A 23909-nucleotide genomic window follows, 5' to 3' on the forward strand; every position below is an offset into this window, starting at 1 on the left:
TCTGTCCTGGCCCATTTTCCAGGTCTCCACGGCCCACCCTCAATGATGAACAGTAATGGAGCTCACACCATTTGGGAAAAGATCCACCCCTACACAGAGAGGTGGGGCCTTACCCTCTCTGTCAACAAGGTAGGGAGTATTTCCCACAGAATACAAAGGAAACATTCTCACTCCTGGCCACACCCCTAAAAACACATATGGGGGTGGGTGGCAGAAGGGGATGGGTTTAAGAGTTGGCAGATAAGAGTGTACACAGGCCGTGACAAAAGTGTGTGTGTTTGCGGAGGAGCAAGCCATCCCTTCCACACAGGGATCAGCAGAGGTCTGGCAGGAGACGTGGCGGTGAGCTGACCTGAAGGGCAGTGGTGTCTGGGTCCACAGTGGGGGACCGGGCTCCAGGCAGAAAAGGGCACCAGCAAAGGCCATGGCATGTCCTTTTTTCCCACTAACTGTGGGCCCCTAATCACAGAGATGATGTCTATTCACCTCTGTCATCCCGAAAATGGTCACCTGGCAAGGTAATCTGCCCTTACTGGAAACTCAACAATATTTACACCATAAATAAAATCAGAAAGTAAAATAAAATCACTGAAACAAATTAACAAGGAATACACTTGGGTACACACTCTTAAGTTTAAAAAACAAAATCATTACATACCTATGTCATTTTTCCTTGATATACCACTTTTCTCCAAATTCTGTATTGAAAAAAAAGAGAGAAAGATAAATCTCATCGCATAACAAAGCTAACAATACACTGAATGAATACATATAGTGCACATTAACATTGGAGGGAAGAAATTGAAGCTGAGAGCTTGGACATGTTCCCCAACACAGACCAATATTAGAGGGAAGAACAGTAATGATGTCCTTCTGCAGCATGACAGAGCCTCCCATGGCTGTCCCTTCGCTGAGCTCAGGGTCTTTCCTCCTGTTAACATGGAGCTAACTTAACTGGTTCAGTGCTCTGGGAGGGTTAATTTAAAACCCCTGTGATAACCTAAAAATGAAAAGCCTTTCAAAGAGAGAGGCAACAGCATTATTTGAGATCAATAAGAATATCTATTCTATTTGGGAAGCACTGACTGATTCAGGCAGGAGCCCAAATAGCATGATTAAGAGACAAAGGCAAAGGGTATTTATGAGAAAGGGAAGAAACAATTACATCCATAGATGAAGGGCATTTCTATTGGTGCAGATAAACTAACATAGTTATGTTAATTCTAAACAATGTGAAGGTTTTTTTGTTTTGTTTTTTTGGTTTTTTTACAGGGACAGAGAGAGGGATAGATAGGGACAGAGACAGGAACGAAGAGAGATGAGAAGCATCAATCACAAGTTTTTCATTGAGACACCTTAGTTGTTCATTGATTGCTTTCTCATATGTGCCTTGACCACGGGCCTTCAGCAGACCGAGTAACCCCTTGGGTCCAAGCCGGTGAGCTATTTGCTCATGCCAGATGAGCCCGTGCTCAAGCTGGAGACTTCGAGGTCTCGAACCTGGGTCCTTTCACATCCCAGTCCGACACTCTATCCACTGTGCTATTGCCTGGTCAGGCTAAACAATGTTTTGTTTTTAACTCTCAGTCCAGTGGTCCTCATACCTGCTTTCCTATTATCTCCACAAACAGTTGTTTGGGATACAATGCTGCCTTAGGCCCAACCCAAAGGTTCTTTTACTCTAACATTCTACATATTTGAGATGAAAAACCTGCGAGGCAGTTCCTCTGGGATGGCAGCTCCAGTTCCATTTTAAAAGGGCTCCATTTCTTTTCTTTTCTTACATCTTCTCTTTCTTTCTTTTTTTTTTTTTTTTTTACACCTGTAACCTCTAAGCACTACAAACACATCACAGATGGTATCAGTTCTGGCAGTGTGCTCCCTGTGAAGATGAACCATACTATTGTATTTATCATCGTTTGGGATCAGGTGTACTGTCAGGAATGGCACCACAATGTCCCCTTCTACCTGAGAAGCCACATCAGGGCCCTGTAGGTGGTCATCCTGGGGGTCATCAGAACCCACAAGCACGAGCACAGAAGGAGCAGCTGACAGCTGCAGAACTCCTGACAGAGTGTGGACATGGCACAGAAACACCTGTCTCTGACCCTGGGGAATCAGGATGCAGCTCGGAATATGCTTCTCTGACAAAGTGCCACGTGTCAGTGGCTAAGTCTGCCAAGCCCATCGTCTTCTCCAGCAGACGAGGGGGTAATTTTCTAATTGTCCTTTTCCACTTTCAACTGCCATCTGCCAGAATTATGACAATGGGACAATGGCAAATATAATTCTATTGTCTTGACAGACAGCAACAAGAAAGTACCTACAGAACCAGGAGAAGCTTAAAAGCTAAGTAACACAGAGATGAATTCTCTTAGAATGCCAAAGGGATGATGGTAATAGACTGGGAGCAGAGAGGAAACCATAGGGAATGTCTATCTTTGGTAGCATTTTCTAAAATTATCTTTGTCTCAGAATAGAAATACCACTGAGATGAGAAGAACCCCGTAGTTAGTTAGGTATTCCTGTCCTTACACCTGAGGATCAAATGAAACACCAATTTTTGGAAGAGTCAAAAGGAGAGAGAAAGAGAAGAGAAAGAGGGACAAAAAAGCACAACCTACTTCTGTGTGTCAACCAAAGCCAGTAACTCATTATCAGTTAGCATGTGAGGACTCTCTGTGTCTTTCATACTCTACATGCCACTTGTGGCAGGGGAGCCTGCTCTTAGAGAAGGAACTCCTGCCTCAGAGCCCAGGGCCTCCCCACTCCTACCGCTGACCTGCTGCCCCTTGGCCCAGCTGCCTTCTCCTTGGGCAGCCTCAGCTTTGGCTGCCAAATAAGACTCATGAAAAATGAGACATTTTAGAACTAAAAATAGCATCAGGATGGATAAAGAAAATGTGGTCGATACATACAACATAATACTACTCAGCCTTAAACTGACACATGCTACAATACGGATGAACCTTGAGGACATTATGTTAAGTAATGCAGAAATTAATATAAATGGAGCTGCCATGCCAAAGAACTGCCCTGTACGCCTTATGCCTCAAACCTTGTAATATTAAAACAGGGCACAATAACCTTTGGACGATGCCTAAAGCAACGTTATGTTAAAAAAAAATGTTTGCAAAGATAACACGAAAGCAGATCTTATGACTACTGGACTGATGGCTACAGAACTGAAACTTTAAAACATTCTTAGTCCTTTGGTATTTAAATGATGATTTTGAAAGATTAAACTTGTACTGTTGGTATTGTGTCATGCATGGACCAGTATTGCCTGTAATAAAGATTTTATATATTAAAAAAAAGAACATTCTTTAGAGTTAGCATCACATGACCATCAGCCAATTAGTAACCACCTTTCGCGACTGACTCCTCTTCCCATACCCCCCGCACCTCCCATGTTCCATCTACCTTTCAATAAACATATTGCCTTTGGGGGGGGGGATGGCATCACCATATTAGCTTTTGTGCACCAACCAAAATGTCTTCCTTCTACTATTCCTATGTAATAGTCCTCCTTCCCCTTCTCATAAACACCCATGGTTTCTGTCTCCTAACTGAACACTACCTGGGTTTCTGCCTGAAATGGTGCTTCCCAACAGCTATTCTGTCAGAATTCAAGCCAGCTCTTGTTGCCTCTCACTTTGCCTTTTATTTTTAGGTTAATGTATCAATAAGCCAGTCACAAAAAGACAAACACCGTAGGACACCCCTTATACGAGGCACCCAGAATAGCCAAATTAACAGAGAAGGAAGTAAGTGGTGGTTGCCCGGGACCGGGGAAGGTAAATGGAAAATTATTGTTTAACAGGCACAATTTCAGTTCTGCAAAATGAAAAGTGTTCTGGAGATTGCTTGTATAGCAATATTTATGTACTTAACAGTACTGAGCTATTATACACTTAAACATGGATAAGGTGATAAAATTTTATGTTATGTGTATTTTACCACAAATTAAAAAACCAACACTGAAGATGATCCAATCCGACAGTCCCTTTTTACAAAGGAGATAACGGAGGCTCAGAAAATACAGAGATAAAAGAATTTTCCCATTTCCAGTAGTGATTCTAGCCACAGAACTAGGATTAAATTCCAGGCCTTTTAGCCTGGCCTGTGGTGGCACAGTGGACAGAGCATCAACCTGGAGTACTGAGGTTGTCAGTTCAAAACCCTAGGCGTGCCAGGTAAAGGCACATACAACAGGCAAGCAATAAACAACTAAAGTGAAGCAACTATGAGTTGATACTTCTCGCTCCCCCCTTCATCTCTCTGTAAAATCAATAAATAAAATCTTTCAAAAAAAAACAAAATCCAGGCCTTTCAGCTCCTTTCTAATGTTCCTTCCTTATATCCAATGAAAAATGCATGTCTAGCCTTCCTTCAGAGGCATTCTTCAGAAAACAGGCATCATTAGATGTAGCTAGATTTTGAGAATAAGCTAAAAAAATAATACCTACAACAAGAGTCATCTTCATCAACAGGTTGAAAGATAAACTATATTCTGAACACAGAGTTTCCAGACTTAGTCACCTAGCAAGCAGGAATCCCAGTGGACTCCCCACCAGAGACCTTTGTGAAACCAAAGAAGAGCAACCAAAAACATAGCTTTCTCTCTGTCATCTCCTCTTTGTCACCAGGCACTGCAACACAGCTGACTGACACAATAGCTAAGAAATGATCAGCCATTTCTCCTGGCTCAATTTGTCAACAGTAAAAATAAAATACCCAAGACGCCGAACAAAACCAAACCAAAACAGTCTTGAGTTCCCCTTTGAGAAGAAAATTAGACTACATAAACAAGTTGAGAAAACATTTAAAATTCTGTTTCCAGCTTGCCTCCTGAAAAGGCTTGGTTCTTCCCAAGGGCGGAGGTGGCATGGTTTATTACATTACCTCTGCTGCCCTATTTTTCACAGACTATCAATATCAGTCAAAATGCACTCACTCAACATTTTCTCAGTCACCTGAACTGCTGCTGAGATCAGATGGAAGTCAGCACCTACCACCTCTGTCCACAGAAGTCCCACCCTCTCCAGGAAAAGACTAAGCCCATTCATACTCTTTGTCCAGTTTTACTTTTATAAGGCACCACAGATTTGAACCCATGCAATCCATCTATTTGAGGCTTAATGTATAAGTTCTTCATTAAAAGAAAATAAGATACCCTCAAAAGAATGTAATATGAAATTTTTAAGAAGAAAATGGGGTGAAATGGCATCTTCTACTCATTCACCAATGGCTACCACCAGCCCCGAGAGCCTGAGAACAACGGGTGACGTAGGACGCGTCCATCAGTGCCCTCCACGGCAGGGCGGGCCTGTGTTCTCCCCGCCTCCACTCCTCACCAGCACAGGCCTCAGTTTCTCATTTGGACAACAGGAACCATAGTGATGAGACCTGCTTCACAGGGTTTCGTTAGATCATACAGTGCTGAGCATGGGCCTTCCCAAAGGAAACCCCCGTGCCTGTTAGCTCCTGCTCTTTCCATCAGCACGTCCATCATGCAGGCAACTGCCACCGCAGAAGAAAGCTAACTGATAGATACAGTAAGGCCTTTGGTTCCTCTTGATTTGTTTAAGATCTTGCTGTCATATCAGGTAAACATTTAAATAGGGCATGGGACTATTCCACCTGATGGAATAGTGGAAACACATGCACAAACACAAAATCCTCAAAACAGCCTTTGGAGATAGGCCTTATTACCCTGTCTTACCAAGGAGGCTGAGGCACAGAAGGTTGGGTACGTTCCACAGGGGTCAGTGATGGGGAAGGGATGTGACCGGCAGCAGTGTGGCTCCAGTGCCCATCCCTGATTCCTTGTCCTGTGGTGGCTTGGACACAATGTCACAAGCCACCACAGGATGTAAGGCCACACTGCAGGTTGAACAGGTACATGGCCATGGCTGAGACAGCACCCAGGGCCTGGAGCACAAGCCTGGGAGGGCAGGCTCCCTGAAAGTGGGCAGGTCAGAATCCAGGACAGTACAGGGACCAGGAGCCCCAAAGAGAAGCCCGGGCCACGAGGCCAAGCTCCAGGCAGGACCACTGGGCACTGGCAGCACTCAGAGGTTTGATGATAAACCCCTGACACAGCCGGTGAACCGGAACCATGCTGTGGAAGGCTAAGTCTGCACTGCGCTAGCCTGTGCCACACTGGCCTGTGTCCTGGGGCCTGTGACTAAGTGAGCAGTGAAGTGAGGGGAACACGAGTGGCTGCTTCTGAACAGCAGTGGCAGGGAAGATAAACTCATGAGAACCCCAGATTAACATGGTTATTGTTAAAAGCCATAACTCCTCTATGAGCCATCTACAGACACTGGGCAACCTTGGACAAACGGATTCTTTCCTGTCTCCCAGTCTTGGGTATGGCCTCCAAAAGACACCCATCACTGCCTCATGGGATTAATGGCTCTTTTGGCTTTGTGGCCTAAGCACAGATGGTACTAATGACATTTTTCAAGGGCTTTAATACCTTTGCATGAAAAAATGACACTAAAATATAGGACTCCCTTTATCTCTATATTTAGACTCACATATGGATTTAAGGCAAAGGAGATATCTATTTCTTCATCTGAAAAGATTAGGTAAAACCAGTATTTGAAAGTATGCACCATAATTTCTAAATTCATTACATAAAATTTTAGTTCCCTATTAATAAACCTTCAGTAGCACTTTAAATTTATTATAAATGAGCGTCATTATTGCCAAACACACACACACACATACACACACACACATTTTATAGCACATACAGCTTTGTAAGATAAAATTGCACTGTGAAAAACTCAAGGATTCAGAAAATTTGCATTCTGACTTCACCTTTTAATAGTCGTGTGGCCTCGGTAGAACCACCTAACTACTCTGAGGGTAAATTTTCTCAGCTTTACGTAGGAATATCTTCTTTGCTGAGCAGTGACAGGATCATCGAGAAGATTAAATTAAATTCCTTAAAATGTTTAAGTGACCATAAAAGATCTTAAAACCTTAAGGAATTATTATTATTATTACCCCTGTATAGGAAGCTCATAGTACATTTAGAACAAATAGAAGAAGCATTCTATTTAAAAATGCTTTTATACTAATTGTGTGGTAAAAAAAAAGTCAACTGAGCCTTAATTAATATGACAAAAATAACTCCTATTTTAAGATATTGTTTCTCCTTCTCGCATGCTAAACTAATTTTTACAAAGCCCACCCTGTAGAGCCCAGATTGGTTCTGGGATGAACCCAGGTGAAATGATGACGCAGCAGCTCAGAGATCAGGGTGAGTGCTGTCCCCGCGCCATCAGACCCAGGTCCTGGTTTCTGGTTCTGACTCAGCACAGAGTTTGGGTCTCTCAACCAGAGTTGGGTCTCTCAACTTCAAGGTGAGGGACACTCAGGCTCTTGTGACCCTGAAAATATAGCATAATCCCTTCAGGAAAATTAAACAGAAGGTTAACCCTTTGAGTAGTACGAACATTCACATATGTCCTCGTGCCTCCTGACGTCACATCCAGAGTACAATATTTGTAGGTCAAATAAGTTTGTAAAATATGATTTTCATGTTTGCTCACTTATAGTTTTCACTGGGGACTGGGCAGCGTCAAGTATATGTGGGCTGTGAAATTGCAAATTACCTTCCTGCTTGGGAAGGGCCATTGTTTTGCTAATATTTGCTGGAGGAAAGGTTTTCACACCAGAAAGTTTTGAAAAAAGAGAAGAAGAAGAGGCAGAGAGAAGCCATGTGTGCAGAGTGAGAGAGGACAGAATGCAGAGCTCTGAGGAAGAAGCCATGTCGGTAGAGATGGAAGAAAGTGTGCAGATGGTGCAGAGCTGAGGGGCTTTGGAAGCTCCGCTGAGACTGGTAGGGCCTTTGATTCTAGGAGGAACCAGAGAAGATTCTCCTGGTTGTGGAACCAAATAATGTGTCAGTGGCTTTGGGAGCTCTGAATGAAGAGGAAAGTGTTTCCCCTGTGTGTTTGCTTGTCCGCCGGTACGAGACTTTATTAAACAGAATGGCCCACCATTTTTTGGCTCCACTGTTTCTTTACCATCTATCTGAATTCAATGGGAACCTGCATGTGCATGGCTGTGACGGTGGCGACTACTGGCCAAACAATAGTACAAAAATTTTTATTTTAAAAATGTGTAAGACAACATTAAAAAAGGTAAATGTATTTTCTTCTTGTTTTCATAAATTGCTTATCAAACAAACATGATTTTAGGTTAATAAAACTGGAACTGGAACTAATTTCATTTTTGAAAAATAAACCTCACTTCCGGGGGTCAGTGAGCATGAAATAAACTCATTACTCAAAGGGTTAAGATGTGGTGCATGCAATTGGAGAAAACTACTATATCCAAACAGGCCTGCTAAAATGTCCTTATAATTTAATTTGAAACCTATTGCATATGTTCTAAGTACTGAAAGACATTTTTAAATGCCAGATTATCAGTTGGCCGCTGCTAGGGATTCAAAATCTGTGTTGACTGACATTTCATGAAAGAAAAGAAAGAAAGAGAGAGAGAAGAGAGAGAGAGAGAGAGAGAGAGAGAGAGAGAGAGAAAGAAAGAAAGAAAGAAAGAAAGAAAGAAAGAAAGAAAGAAAGAAAGAAAGAAAGAAAGAGGGAGAGAGGAAGAAAGAAATTTGATAACCACTGGAAGAGGAAACCATGACAGCTCCCATTAAAGAAATCACAAAGGAGTTTTAAACAGGAAAAACAGGTTTGATCTTTGGAATCAGTACCTTAGATGGTGTGATCTCTTTCTTTACATCTTTAGAAGCCAATGCAAAAGCTGGAAAAAAAAACATTTTTATATTAAAATTAGTAATTAAGGTTTATTCTCACATTGAACAGTTTTGCTCATTTTGAAAGGCAAGCTGCATTGCCACAGACCAGTCCCACTGGCCACCTCCATTGCCAGACCTAGACTTACTCACCATGCAGAGCCAACACACTTAGGCCACCAAGCTAAAGCAGTGCTCCCTCAGAGAAGTCAGAGTCTGTGTTAAGCACTGATGTCCACAGGCATAAACCATAAAACAGATACACAGGTTTCTCCTTAGAAACCTCAATTCTGGTGCCAAACAGTAAGTAGAAAAACTTTCACAGTCAAAAGCTCTTCTGAAATAAGGGGTTGATGGAGCCCCATGGTGGCTAGAAAAAGCCCAGGTCCTAGGCGAACAGCCTAAGGTACCAGCAGCAGGGCTGGACAGAGAGGACATGTCCGCTAGCTCGGAGTTGGGGATGGGGAGTTTTTTATATATCATGCTTTGAGGAAGAAAGCGGTAGGTCATTTTGAAAGAATTTACATGGTCTACAGACACGGGTGGGAAAAGGTAAAGGCAGTTCTAGGACAGGTGCAGAGCCTGTGAGGGAGATCTACTCATCACCTTTGATTGGTGATGGGCAGCAGTCCTGAAAGCTCATGCATAAGCAGGATACAGTGTTGCCTGCCAGTCACTAACGGAGCCTGCAGGTCAACTCAGAGTTCCAACAGACATTCAGAGAGGTGCCCCGTCTATTGTGAGTCAGCCCACAGCTGTTAACTGGTTAGATCCTCTTATCTCTCCCTCTCACTCACTTGCCACTGTAACTTAATTTAGGACACCTCAGCTATTTTTCTTGTCCCTTCTTAAGCAAGGAGAATTCCTAAGCATCTGAAGGGAAGAAGTACAAATTCCCACTCCCCCATCACAGCCAGAGCCTGAGGGCAACAGCAACGTCTGTGCCCACTTCCCTCTCAGGTTTGCAGGGTGCACGTGTGGTCAGACACTGAGCCCATCTGTAGGAGACCTAAGGAACCCTACTGACGCCAGGGGACCAGGAGAGTGGGAGGAATTCAAATCATTCCCCATTTAGAATGACTTAATGTTTTGAGTCAGAGCCCATAAATAATGATATCCTTAGAGACATAGCTAAGCTCAACATTAAAATAATAATAATAATACTATAGCAGTAACACTTTGACAATGTAAAGCAAAATAATAAACTAAACAGAAAGGTGACCTGGACAAAAAATAATCTTAATTTTACAGTGCATTTCTTGAAAGTATTTCACAGTTTGCTTTCTCTGATTAGCAGTCCCAGGAAAAATGGGCAGTGGCATGGGGGTGATGGGGCTCCTCCTCGCAACAGAAGCAGGCAAGGACCCACCCATTCGGAGGCCCCGGCCCAGTCCCAGGCATTACAGCCTCGAACTCTTCCAATTCGCTCAAGGGAATTAATCTACAACATAGTCACACTAAGAAGCCAATCCCTAAGGTGGCGTCCATTTCCATTTCCAGATGACATTTCAAAAGGCAAAATGAAATTGAAACATAAGCCAAATGAACCTCTCTGTGTGGAATTTAGATAACCACAGATATTACAGTAGGCCTCCCCCAGACCACCTCTTATAAATAACAAATCTCACTTCAATCCCTCCTCCTCCCACCCCTGGTTTTTCTACAGAGCACCTACCACCACTGACATAACATACCGTACTTCCCCATGTATAAGATGCTCCCATAAAACGTACCTTAATTTGGGGACCCGAAATTTGAAAAAAAAAAAATTATTACATAAAGTTATTGAACTCAAGTTTTATTCATCATAAAACTCATACCACTCCTCATCACTGTCAAAACTCCCATCTATTAGCTTGTCCTCATCTGTGTCTTCAACAATGAGCACAAAAACAAATGCAAAAAAGTGGGAAATGCAAATAAAATATCTACAAACATTGTATAAGACGAACCCAGTTTTTAGACCCCAATTTTTCCAAAAAAGGTGCATCTTATACATAGGGAAACACGGTATATTTATTTGTTTATTGCTTGGCTTGTATCAGTTCATGGTGAGTTCCATGAATGCAGGAATATGGAATATGGTTTGCCCGTGAACCTAGAACATAGCTAGCACATACAAGAAGATCAGTAAATATCTATCATGTGATATATACAAATGAATGAATGAGTGAATGCAAGTCTCCCTGGGGGCCTTGGGTCACACCACTTAAGGGTTGTCTATTCCTTACTCTAGGCAGCATCAACCCAGTAGAATGAAACAGTTCAGTGCCCCCTCTTAATTCATTTTCCCTACGATCTGACCTACTTTCTCACTTTTACATAGACACACACACACACACACACACACAAAGTCCAAATCACTCATTAAATTCTAAGAATAAAGGAAAGATTTAACATTTAAATTCTGCCTCTAGGTACTTAATTTTGGGGGCATTAATATGAGGTTAATTACTTCCAAACTAGAATGAACATTTACAATTCTCAAGAAGATATCAAATATAGAATTATTCATAAACATCATACAGAGAGGTCACAACATGTCAACCTGACTCAGCACCATAGAATTTCAAAAAATAGGATATTCTGGCAACTTATGTGCTATAAAAACTGTTGTTAATCTAACGTACAACTTTGATGGTCAAATACACATCTGCCAACCCCATCAATTCCTAATGCCAGATGTGGACAGCCAAAGCTCTATGGGTTAGCATTTACTTTTCTATTTAGAAAAATAACCTCAATTGAACACATTCAGTGACTCATCATCTAACCAACAGTTAGTCCTTTGTCACTGTTTTTGCAAGGTCAGACACTCATGTCAACACAGAAGCCCTTGTCCTTTAGAATGTAGATTTTGTACTAAAAAAAAAGTGTCTTTAACTGGTGGCACTAGTTCTAAATATAATTAATACATCACTGCTGGGCAAACAAGTGTGTTAGACTTGCTCAACTTGTTCTATACCTGATTGGTGCTTGCCCTCCAGGCAACAGAATGTAAATTGTGGATGGCCTGCCACCATTGAGAAGGGCCATTGCTTGCTATTGTTTTCCTGAGAAGGGGTGACCCCTGTTTGGGCTTGTGAGTGTGGAGAGAGAAGTGGTTTTCCCTGCCTGTTTGCTCATCGACCATTGTGACATTCTAATAAACGGAATGACCCACCATCCTCCGGCTCTACATTCCTTTACTATCTGCCCAGATCCAATGTGAACCTGCCTGGCCACGGGCACTGGCCTTACCTCTGGTGCAGCCGGCAGGATTTGCCATGGCATAGAGCTGCCAACACCCCTGAGTAGTTGCTGCTCTCCAGTGTATGGTTCCTCATGGCTCTCCTTTTAGGGAAAGTGGGCTGGGTGTTTTTTACAACCCTGCAAGAAGAGACCGAGCACCAGCAACGGCATGAACTGGAATGAGCACTGGAGAAGAAGGCCAACCAGGTCTGAGAGCTGCAGTGCGAGATGCAGGCTGAATACCAATAGCACCTTGAACTGGAGCAGTCTCTGGAAAAGGAGTTACAGGTTTATAAGCTGCAATTTGCCCTGGAAGCTGAACGTTGGCAGCAACGGGTGTTGGAGAAACTACTGTGGGTTCAAAGGCTCAAGCCTCAATTTCAGACCAAGAGCCTGCAGCTGCAGGAGCCGAAATAGTCACTGTTATGCCAGTGGCCAAGATGGTGGAGGAACTGTGGAGCTGGAAAGTGCTGGGCTATTACTGTTTAATAGATTCTCACCACAGTGGACGATCCAACAGGCAGAGAAAACCACTTCTCACAGCAGCAAGAGTACGAACAGCAAAAATGGCCCCTCACAGTGGTGGACAGGCAATCTACCATTCGCCAACTCTCCTGAGCGCAAGCACCCACAGCCCTACATAGGCTGTGTACACGTGCCTCTCTCTGCTATGTGCTCACACACTAATGAGGCAAAGTGCTTATGGTCAGTACGCCAGTGAACAACCCTAACACAGCCATTTTCCCTACATTCCACCCCTTTAGGGTTGCTTGCTTCACAATCTACATGACAGGTATCTTCAACAATGGTCCCTGTGCGAGGAGTGAGGTACATTATGTAAACAGAAACAGTACAGACTACAGCAACAGCATTACAAAAGCACAAGCTATACAGTAATAACAATAATTACAAAAGAACCCTTCACAATGTCTCCCTGAGATCTCTGCACTGCGTGTTAACTGTAGGCCAACCTCTATCCCCTTACTCCACGGTAAGTGGGAGGGCTTGTAAAATCCAGAGGTCCTGTATAGTCTAGAGAGCCTGTATAGTCCAGGGCCATGTCCATTGAAACCAGAGTATCCATGGTGTGTCACTGCAACTGGATGTGAACAGCTTCCCAGTGCCAAGGGTCTCAACTGGTGCTGCGTCCCCCCACCTTAAAAGGTCTCTTATAGTACTGTCCGCAAGCCATATGTTCATCCAGCAAAGGAGCCAGTGCCCCCCTCTGGTCACAGTCCAAGAGTCAGTCCACAACAGACAGCCCAGCTGTCTGTGCAAATCACCCAGGGTGAAAGTCCATTACACCTATTATCTTCTAATGACACCTGCTGCACATTAGAAGTGGATCAGTGGACTGCCAATTTCACACAGCCCTTTTGCCTGTCCTTGCTGGATGGGTCCCTCTGCCCTCCCCCTACTCAAATTGGCATAACAGGTCTTGGGAATCTTCCTCTACTTCAGCTGTCTCCATCATATAATCTTGCAACCGTGCAACACAAATGCCAGCCATTTTCTTGGCAGCTGCCAGGGCCTCCTGCTTCCCCTGCTGTTTCAGCAGCTGGAGTATCTGTTGCATCTTAAGCTGCCGCCAAAGCTCTCACAGAAATTTATTAGACCTGCCATCTAATTTCTCCTTATCTGCCCCGGCCACAATCAAATCTACCCACATTTGTGCTCGGGTAACCTTTACAGACCCGTTTCTCTTGTTAGTTGTGGGGAGGCAGCACAGGCAGCAGCCCTCACAGCCTTACGGTCCATCTCTGTTCCAGAGAGCATGATGCCATCCACTCCCTATGTCCCACAACTGCAGCAACCAGGCTGCAAGGGGCTCAGTGAGTTTCTGCCTGAATTTCACCTCCAACTCCATCAACTCTGCCCAGGTGTAGGGCTAGACCATAGAGTGCTTCACTACCTGTGGAGGAGGCTGTGGCTGCCCCTGAGGGACTCTTGGCTACTGGGTCTTTACCTTCTTGGTGACCACTGGCTGGGCTCTGAGACTGGTGGAGGCCCTCCTACACAAGGAAGCTGCTCTCATCCAGTTGCAGAGGAGCACCAAGGACACTTTATGGTTTCCATGGACACAGCCCTGGACTACACAGGCCCTCCCACCTACTGTAGGGTAGGAGGCAAGAGTTGGGCCTCCAGTTAGCTCCTTGGGCAGAGTTCTCAGAAAGACATTGTGAAGGGCACCTTTATAATTATTGTAAATGCATAACTTGTGCTGTTACTGTAGTCCATTTGTTTATATAATGTACCTTACTCTTCCAACAGGAACTATCACAGAAGATACCAGTCCTGTAGATTATGAAGCAAGTAACTCTGAAGGGTTGGAATGTTGGGCAAACAAGTGTATGAGGTTTGCTCTCCTTGTACTCTGCCTGATTGGCACTTGCCCTCAGGGCAGCAGAATGTAAATTGTGGATTGCCTGCCACTTGGGAGGAGCCATTGCTTGCTATTGTCCAGAGAAGAGGTCCCCCCCCCCTGCTGGTTTTGGTGTAACTCCAGAGAGAGAGAAGCAGTTTTCCCTGCCTGCTTGCTCACCTCAAACAAAAGGAATGGCCCACCATCCTTCGGCTCCACAGTTCCTTTACTGTCTGCCCGGATCCAATGGGAACCTGCCTGGCCTTGGCCACAGCCACCAGCTTTACACAAAGAAAAAAAAAGACCTTGTCATTTCTCCCTATTGCTCTGCTATGAAATTAAGAACTCCTCTTCCCCTGATAGAAATAAACTATATAATATTTAAAGCCATATCATAAGACATGTGCATCAGAGTTACTCTCAGGCATAAGAGCAAACCACATGGCAAGATCATCCTTATAAAGATAAATAGAAAAAAAAAAACTAGTTGGTTTTATCTCTGCTTCCATCATCTAACTAAAACAAAGAACTCATCAAGGAACCAAATTAACTTGGAAGACACAGAATACACTATATCATTGTTAAATCCAGCCTTAAGATAATGAATCATTTATAAAATTCCTACCATGAAATCTACAGCTGGAGGAAATGAAGGAGAAATGAAGGAGAAATGGTGCAAACGGAGGAGGAAAGTGAGAGAAAGTAGCAAGGGAGACGAGGAATCACCTGGCACCTGGGACAACTCTAACAAGAGCTCAGGGTGGCAGTGTAACAGCCCCTGCTTAGGGCAGGGGGACAGGGGGAGGAAAGTGGCCCCGCCCCAGCACAGGAGGGGACCCTAGAGAGCTCAAGGTTGTGTGTGTGTGTGTGTTGCTGTTTGGCCTCCCACAAACTTCCAGACTTGGTGAGGGAAAAATGATCTGGAAAGCATGGCCTGAAGGCACAGGACAGGAGAAATACTACAAGGCAGTTCATGCTGTCATATGTCAAACTGCTGTTTAAAAGTAACTTTCCCGTTCCTATTTTCGACATGCATTCCTGTGAGCTACTACAGGGAACTATATGTAAAGCGCAAGTCAGGAAAGGCAACAGAAATAAGACCCTTTTCATGATAACTTTAATTGCAGCCAACAAATAGGTTAGAAAAGTAAAAGGACATTTTACAATGAACCTAGGGCAAAGATGGATGGGCTCCCTCCCCTATGCCCTGGAGGGCAAGAAGACTGGAGAGGAATTAATTACACTGCACTTAAGCAACACTAATCAACTCTCTTTTCTTGTTCCTGGGAGGGAGCACAGGACCCCAAGGCCATGCAGTAAAGAGGAGTGTACCCCCTAACTCCTCACTCTGTGTGTTCCCCCAAACTCTTCCAGGAACACCCATCACAGAAGTCAAATGAAATACAAACCAAAAACCACTAAGACCCTAAATCACCCCACCTCCAGGGGTGCACCAGGATTGAATTAAGGTGGGTCTGGCACAGATGACAAGCCCAGTGGGTGATTGTGACCTTGCTGCTTCTGGTGAATGCGGTCACATACTGTCAGTCTGGACCAGGCCTAAGTGCAAATGTGCCCGCGCATGAGCCAAGACAGGGAAGATAACCCCGTGCCCGGCTCTGCTGTCAGGACCTGCTCACAGCACACCTGTGGAAGCTGGCAGAGGAGGCCCCCACTGGGCTTGGGGCTGCACACTGACACACAGCGGGAGGCAGCCTTTGGGGCTGCACTTTCTTTCCTGTGACCTACTTACAGAACATCTCGCCCAGCACAGCCCTGCTCCCTGGAGCTTTCAGGTTTCTTTCCAGGTCCTCTGGAGGGGCTATCAGCTCCAGGATGCACAGCCCGTAGCCAAGTCATTTGGTTCCAATTACCTGCTCTGAAGATAATCCATGGCGGCAGAGGGAGCAGAAACCAACTCCAGCTCAGCAGCAGGGACAGAGCCTGCGCTTCCTTCATCCTCGGACAAATCGCTGTCTCTGAGCTTGAGGCCTTGCTGGGTAGCAGCTCCATCCATCCCGTGTGGGTGAACCCTGTCACTCCCTATGGGCTGGGGACAGGACCACTGCAGGTAATGGCTGAGGATCAAACAGTTTAGCATGTGGACTGTTCCTGGAACAAAGCCTGGCACTTGCTAAGTGCTCTGTGTGTTAACAGTGAATGTCATTATCATCATGAGTATATATTTTCAACCGTTCAACAGAAAAGCAAAAAGTGACCATGTGGGCATCCTGAGCCACACAAGATGCTAGGAGTAGGGAAGAGGAGGGATGGGAGGCTCCCCACATAGTTCATGGTTTAACAGAAGATGAGTGAGTCTCAGTCCATGCCAATCATAAAAGTGTGGCTCTGAAGGTGGTCCCAATGGCCACCGTCACTAGGGAGCACCTGGGGGTGCAGGTACAGCGGAACGGAAAGAGGCTCTCGGACAGGGAAGCTCAGAGCTTGAGAAAGTCAATTCCAGGCATGAAGATGCAAAATTCCCTTAGTGACATCTAAAATGCCAGGCTTCACTAATTCTTCACCAATAGTGAATGGCTTTTTCATTTTCAATATTCAAAGGGCAGCTAAATATGACTGCTTCAAGCAGTCACTAGTCATCATTTTCTTCATTTAAACATTCTGACTTTTCATTTGATTGTGTAATTTTTCAAAATAATCCAGTGGCTTCTCAATAAGATCACTATGCTTCAAATGCAAGTGACAGTAAGCTTGGAAGGTTTTGTTGCGCCATTTGACAGAACTTCAGAACATACTACACACAAGGATTATGGCACTAATTCTCTACCAGGTGCCACAGTGAAACCAAGTTTTAAAAACTCCTTATTGTACTGCCAAAGAAAGTTTCCTTTTGTTTTTTGTTTCTTATATTTTGTTTTTATTTATTTTGTTTTGGGGTTTCTGTGTTTCTTTTAAATTAAGCACTAGAAGTTGGTTTACTTTCCACGTCATCATTACTTCCGTTTTGACCACTGTTTCACTTTTGAAGCAGGCTTCAATATTTTGTTTTTTTTTCCTAACATTTTGTAGAGTTTAAAATTCACAGCACAATGACATTAAAACACACAATAATTTATTTATAAACAATATGGGTGTGTTCTGAAGAGGCAAGTACATGCACAACTATTTGTGTAATGTCCTACTGAGAGAGGAAAGGGGCCAGAAACGGAAACACAGAAATAAAGTTTTATTTATACTGTGCCCAATAGTGTATTATGGCACAACCTGGTATTTGGTTTCCAAATGCCACATGTACAATGCACTAAACACTACATAAGCTTGTCCAAATGTTTTTTGTATGTTGCTCATATTTGTAAATGCTCTACATGGGGTAAAAGGTTGTTCAAATGAGCCTACAAGTTCCAGAGCTATCTAAGACAACCACAATAGTAGTTTCATCAATGATACAGGCTGATAAGTGGCAATCACCCTGAGCATAAGCAAATTCAACTAAGATCATTGGTTCTATACTCTTCATACACCATCAGGGTAGTTAACTCTTTTGTGGACCACAGGAAATTTCTGGCAGACCAGCAGAGGTCTGCAGACCAGTGGTTGAAAAACACTGCCTTCGACAGCCTTCTAGAGGAAGCTTTGGGGAGGACATAAAAAGACCCAAACACGCCATCTGGTAAGCGAAGAGAGTCAGGCAATGAGAGCTTACAGGGGACCGACTTAAGGTGAGTCAGCCTGTGCCAAGGCACAGCAGGGTGGGGAACAAGAGCAAGTGCTGGCGATACTAAAGATGCACAAGGCACAGACTTGGAGACAAACTGGGGGGAAGCGCCTAGCGCCCAGAGGGTTGGTGATGAGCATAGGTGACTCGGGCTTCAGATGGGAGGCACTGGGCAAACTGGGAGAGTGAGCAGATGTGTAGGAAAACTCCATTTGGCTCTCAATACCCTTAAGTGCCAATCTCTGGGGCAGCCTGGTCTCCGGGGAGCGGTGCTCAGTGCAGAGGTATGCGAGGAGAATCACCAATTCAGTGGCTCTCCGTACAGTGGAGCTGAAGACAACAGACTGACGGGAGATAGGAGTAAAGGAACCCACATATTTCGGAGACCAACAGCAAAAAAGACAAAAGGGATTGGCCAGGCAGAGAAAAGCAGCAAGAGAGAAAGCCCTCGTTTAAGGAGTTTCTCAGATGTTCCTTTAAGGAGTGCTCTGGTTGAAGCTCACAGTACAATGGGAAGACACCAAAGTGCAGGAAACCATGGCTCCAGGCCTGCTGTACTATGAGGTCACTGGTCAGAGACATAGAGTCTAGACTCATGCCTCTTGGGATCCAATCCAGGATCTGCTGCTTAGTAACTAAGCAACATGGGACCAGTGACCTGGCCTCTCGAAGCCTCTGCCTCCTTTCTCGTAAATGGGGGAAATCAAACAAGAATGAAATAAGTCCTTACATGTTCAGGTTCGGGATAGGATCTGGCCTATGAGAAAAGCCACAGAGCCTTTTGCTCAGGAGTCAATAACAAACTCAGGAAAAGGGATATGCTGCTTTGGGGAAGATGGCGGCACAATTCTCCCACTAGGGCAGGTAGAGACCTTGCCAACACTTAGGGTCAGAGAACCCCTTTGCCCATTCCATGGGTTCTTCAGTGGCCATTTCAGCAAGAAGGCCTGGTCTTCCACTAAGGATGTTAATGAGTATCCAGGCGCTATCCCTCCTCCTCTGAGCCCACTACCTACCCCAACTTGAAATACATCTGAAACACATCCCCTTTATTTTTTTAATCAAAAAAGTGGAGAAAAATGGAGTTTGGCACACTGACTTTTCTTCACTTGGTAACAAAGCTTGCCAGGACCAATAAAGTCTATGTGCCATAGGGCAAACATATTTATAGGAAGGACAGGAAATGAGGAGGAAATAACCATATATTTTAGAAAGACAAAGGCCACTTGCTTCTTTTAAGTTATATCTCATTTAAATAAATGATATAGAACCCATGTACCACCCAGGATATGAAAAGAAGAAAAGTCCAACTCAAACAGAGTTTTAGGGAAGAGAGTCAAAACAGCACCCTTGTAAGCATGTTCCACAGGCTGGGTCATAGGTAAGGGGGGCAGAGGAGCCCCTGGTCACACAAGCTCCTCCAGGACACAGAAAAGAGGTCCGAGGTAGCGAATACCAATAAGAGAGGAGAAACCAGAAAAATGCAGAAGAGGGGGACCTGCAATGTCTGTAACTTTTCAGTCAAGCCAGTGACCTCAGGGTTTTAGACTGGGGAGGAAGGGCTGACTGAGAAAGTTTGAAAAGAAACAAACCACAGCTGTGGTTCTTGTTATCAGTTCCCTGAAATAAACTTGCAGCACCAGCAAGAAGAATAGATTATATGAATAGTCAAGGACAAATGGTTCGAACCTCCACTCATACCCCTCCCCCCCCCAGACACAAAAGTCTCATAGGTCTGCAAACAAAGAAGTCAAAGAAATCAGGCACTTGTCACGGGAAACCTAAAGCTGTAAAGGTATATAAGAGGTATAAAATCTAACTTCAGGGAGCACTTGTGTCATTCCTGCATTGCATGAGTATTACTGCACCACTAACTGTCAGGCTAACTTATAAAAACACAATTTATGCTTAATTTCTGAGTATCTTATTTTTGACATACAAAAAGTGGGTTTTAAAAGCACCCCTGTCAGGATGACTAACTCCACGGTACCCACAGTCTGTGATGTTCTATTGCTTGTAGGAACTTACTTGTCTGGTGTATAGCCAGAAGCCACGGCCACTATCACAGCCGCCCGGCCCATGCAGGTTCGCATTGGATTCGGACAGTCGGTAAAGGAACAAGGGAGCCACAAACTGGTGGGCCATAGTCTTTAATTCTACCTTGCACCTGGCGGGCAAGTAAAAAACATACACTGGGCTCCAAAACCCACTCACATTCAGTGCTCACAAAGCCACTGACTTATCCAAGTTTCCTAGAATCAAAGGTTTCTAGCTCACCAGCCTTATTCTCCTCAGTTCCCCATCTCCTTCCTTATCCCAGATACAAACTCTACACAAACTGGCGTCTCACTCAGCACTCCGCCATCTTGGCTGCTTCCCCTGGCCTACTCCACGTGGCCTCCTTCTGCTCTCTGCTCTGCTCCCTCTGCTCTCTCATGCTACTCATCCCAGGAACCACGAGCGCAAACTCCCGTTTTGCCCCCACTTTATACTGTAGCTTCACAACCTCTAATCCAATATACAAAGTAAGGAAGTCTCTAATACAAAGTCACTTCTCTGAGGCATGATTGGGTTGTACCACCCCACATCAAAAAGGGTGGGAAAGGCTTAATCCCAAAACCAAGCCCCAGGCTACAATGATCCTGCCTGCCCACAGAGACACACATTAATATCACCTGGGCAACGGCCTCCACGTGGGCAGTGGCACCATCTTTAACAAAGTGAGCATAATATAATACATTTTATCTGCCCAACATCTGGTGTCCAAAAATCTTTGCTGTAACAACCCACTTCCTAGTTTTAGAGACTCGTGCCCCACACCGGATGGTCTCTCCAGAAGCATTTGAAAATCTGCCAAACAATGCTGGAACTGAGAAAGACCTCTTTGTTTGAATTCTGGGGTGGTGTTGGTCAAATAAGTTTGTAAATATGATATATATGTTTGCTCGCTTGTGACTTATATTGGGTGTGGGGGACAGGCTATAAATAAGCAGGCCAGGTCGTTGTAGCCTAAGGTTTGGTTTTGGGACTAAGCTTTTCCCCACACCCTTGACTGATTGTATGATCTGGGTGGTGCACTCTCATGAGGAATCCAATTATGCCTTGGATAAGTGACTTTGTATCAGAGACTTCCTTGTTTGTATATTGGATTAAGGGATTTTGGTTTTCTACACTATAAAGTGGGACAGACCAGGAGCTTGGACACACAGTTCCTGCTATCACAATTGCAGGGGCTTCCCTGATCCCTTGCCCTTCATGGGAAGAGCTGGTTTTCTGCTTTTCCCTTGTCTTCTTTTGTGGTTTGCCTGTCTTGGTGAGACACCAATAAATAGGATGGCCCCCCATCCTCTGACTCCGCCATTTCTTTATCGTCTGCCCGAATCCAATGGGAACCTGCATGTGAATGGCCATGATGGCGGCTCCTGGCCTTACAACTGGCGTAGTTTCTGGCAGGATTCAGAGATTGGTATGGAGCCACCACCCTTGATGGGTGGGATACAGTACTGGTTGCTGCTCTGGCTCCCCATGGCTGTCCTTTTAGGGGCCATGGGCTACATGTTTTTTACTCAAGAGGAAACTGCCCGAGGTCAAAAGCTTCAGCATGAATTGCAAATAGAACGGCAGAAAAGGCTGGAATTGGAGCGAGCACTGGAGAAGGAATTACGGGTTCCCGAGTTGCAGTTTACCCTGGAAGCTGAACGTTTTCACAGGCAGCTGTTGGAGAAACAACTGTGGATTCAAGAGCTCGAGTCTCAGCTTCTGGCCAAAAGCCAGCAGCTACAGGAGCCTAAACGGTCACCAAAGGAGCAGCAGCATCCGTGCCAGTGGATTGGCTTTGAGTCAGCGGAAGCAGGCGCTTGCGACTCCTCTTCTGAGGATGAGAAGGCTCAGGCTGAAGCTGCCATACGCACACTGAGAGCCCGACCAGTTGTCGCCAAGAAGGTAAAAACCCAGCAACAAAAAGTCCCTCAGGGGCAGCCACAGCCTCCTGCCCAGGTAATGGAACATTCTGTGGTCCGGCCCTATACCCAGGCAGAGCTGATGGAGTTGGGGGCACAATTTAGGCAGAAACCTACTGAATCCCTGGTAGCCTGATTACTACAATTATGGGATATAGGGGTGGATGGCATCATGCTCTCCGGAACAGAGATGGAGAAATTGGCCGCCATTACCACACACTCTTTCTTGAGGCAGCGTCTTCAGAACTGCCATGGCAACCCAGGAGACCATACCCTATTAGAATGGGTGATGGCTGCCATTCGTATGGTCTGGCAGAATGCTGGAGAACTGTCGGGGGCAATGAGTCGGTGGCAGTGCTACAGTGAGTTAGTAAAGGTCCTTCGAGAACTAGGTATGAAGAATGCTGTTTTCAACCCTGGGTCTCGTGGGCCAGACGAGGAAGTGTTTACGGCCAAAATGAGGGAATTTGTCCTTGCTAGCGCCCCGTCAGCCCTTTTTGGGTCACTTGTGGCTATCTTGGGCCCCTATGTGGGGCAGCCCATCAATGCAGTTACACAGATGGTAGCAGATTTGGGAGAGCTGGAGGCCGCTCGGGATCATAAAGTAGTGAGGGCTGCTGCCTATGTTTCCCCCCCAACTAACAAGGGAAACGGGCCTGTAAAGGTTACCCGAACGCAGATGTGGGTAGACTTGATTGCGGCTGGAGCAGATAAGGGGAAATTGGATGGCCAGTCTAATAAAATTCTTTTGGAGCTTTGGCAGCAGCTTAAACCAGAACAGAAGTTCCAGCCACTGAGACGAAAGGCCCCAGCAGCTACCAATAGAACGTTTGGTGCGCGCACAGCTCGGTTACAAGATTATATGATAGAGACGGCCAAGGGAGAGGGGAACTCCCAAGACCCATTGTACCAGTTTGAATAGGAAAAAGGCCGAGGGACCCGTCTAACGGGGATGGGCGGGGACCGGAGGCCACATGTGGAACTGGCTATCCACTGGTCCCCTTCCAATGTACAACAGGTGTTGGCCTTGGTGGATACAGGTGCAGAATGTTCCCTTCTCTATGGAAACCCAGAGCAGTTTGCTGGGACCCCAGTGGCCACTGACGGTTATGGGGGCCAAACTGTTCAAGTGAAGCCAATAACTATTCCATTGGGGATAGGAAGACTGCCTCCTAAGCCATATAAGGTGTATGTATCTCCTATTCCTGAATATATTTTGGGGGTAGATGTCTTGCAAGGACTGGTTGGAAACTATAGCTGGGGAGTTCCGGCTGCGGATCAGGGTTGTGAAGGCAGTATTGCGGGGACAGGCATCACATTCCCCTTTGCAATTACCCGTCCCTCGGCGTGTGACTAACACCAAGCAGTACCGCCTGCCAGGTGGTTATAAAGAAGTCACAGGGACAATCCTTGAACTAGAAAAGGCCAGCACACAGTCCTTACAACTCCCCAGTATGGCCTGTGCGCAAAGCAGATGGAACCTGGAGAATGACAGTAGATTACAGGGAACTTAATAAAGTTGTTCCCCCTTTGCACGCTGCTGTTCCCTCGATAGCTAACATGATGGATTGGCTAAGCCATGAGTTGGGGACATACCACTTTGTGGCAGACTTGGCAATGCTTTTTTCTCTACTGATATAGCCCCAGAGAGTCAAGACCAATTTGCCTTCAGTTGGGAAGGGAGACAATGGACCTTTACAGTGTTACCCCAGGGCTATTTGCATAGCCCCACCTTGTGCCATGGGCTGGTGGCTGCTGACCTGGCTAAATGGAAACAGCCAGAGGTAGTCCGCATGTACCATTATATTGATGATATTATGCTAACTAGTGATTCTCTTTCAGAATTGGAGCAAGCAGTCCCTACCCTGCTATCCCATTTGAAGGCATGTGGCTGGGCAG

General features: G+C 45.1%; 1 protein-coding gene across 1 annotated transcript in view; it reads right to left on the reverse strand.

The window, feature by feature from the left end:
• B3GLCT (beta 3-glucosyltransferase) overlaps positions 1 to 23909 on the reverse strand; it is a 146432-nt gene that overhangs the window by 107331 nt on the left and 15192 nt on the right. The window contains exons 2-3 of the mRNA XM_066258909.1: positions 8741 to 8790; positions 659 to 698 (exon numbers count right to left, since the gene is read on the reverse strand). Coding sequence (XP_066115006.1) covers positions 659 to 698; positions 8741 to 8790 — 90 coding nt within the window. The remainder of the gene's footprint in view (positions 1 to 658; positions 699 to 8740; positions 8791 to 23909) is intronic.

The sequence above is a fragment of the Saccopteryx bilineata genome, chromosome 2 (genome assembly GCF_036850765.1).
Source record: "Saccopteryx bilineata isolate mSacBil1 chromosome 2, mSacBil1_pri_phased_curated, whole genome shotgun sequence".
NCBI classification, from domain to species: domain Eukaryota; kingdom Metazoa; phylum Chordata; class Mammalia; order Chiroptera; family Emballonuridae; genus Saccopteryx; species Saccopteryx bilineata.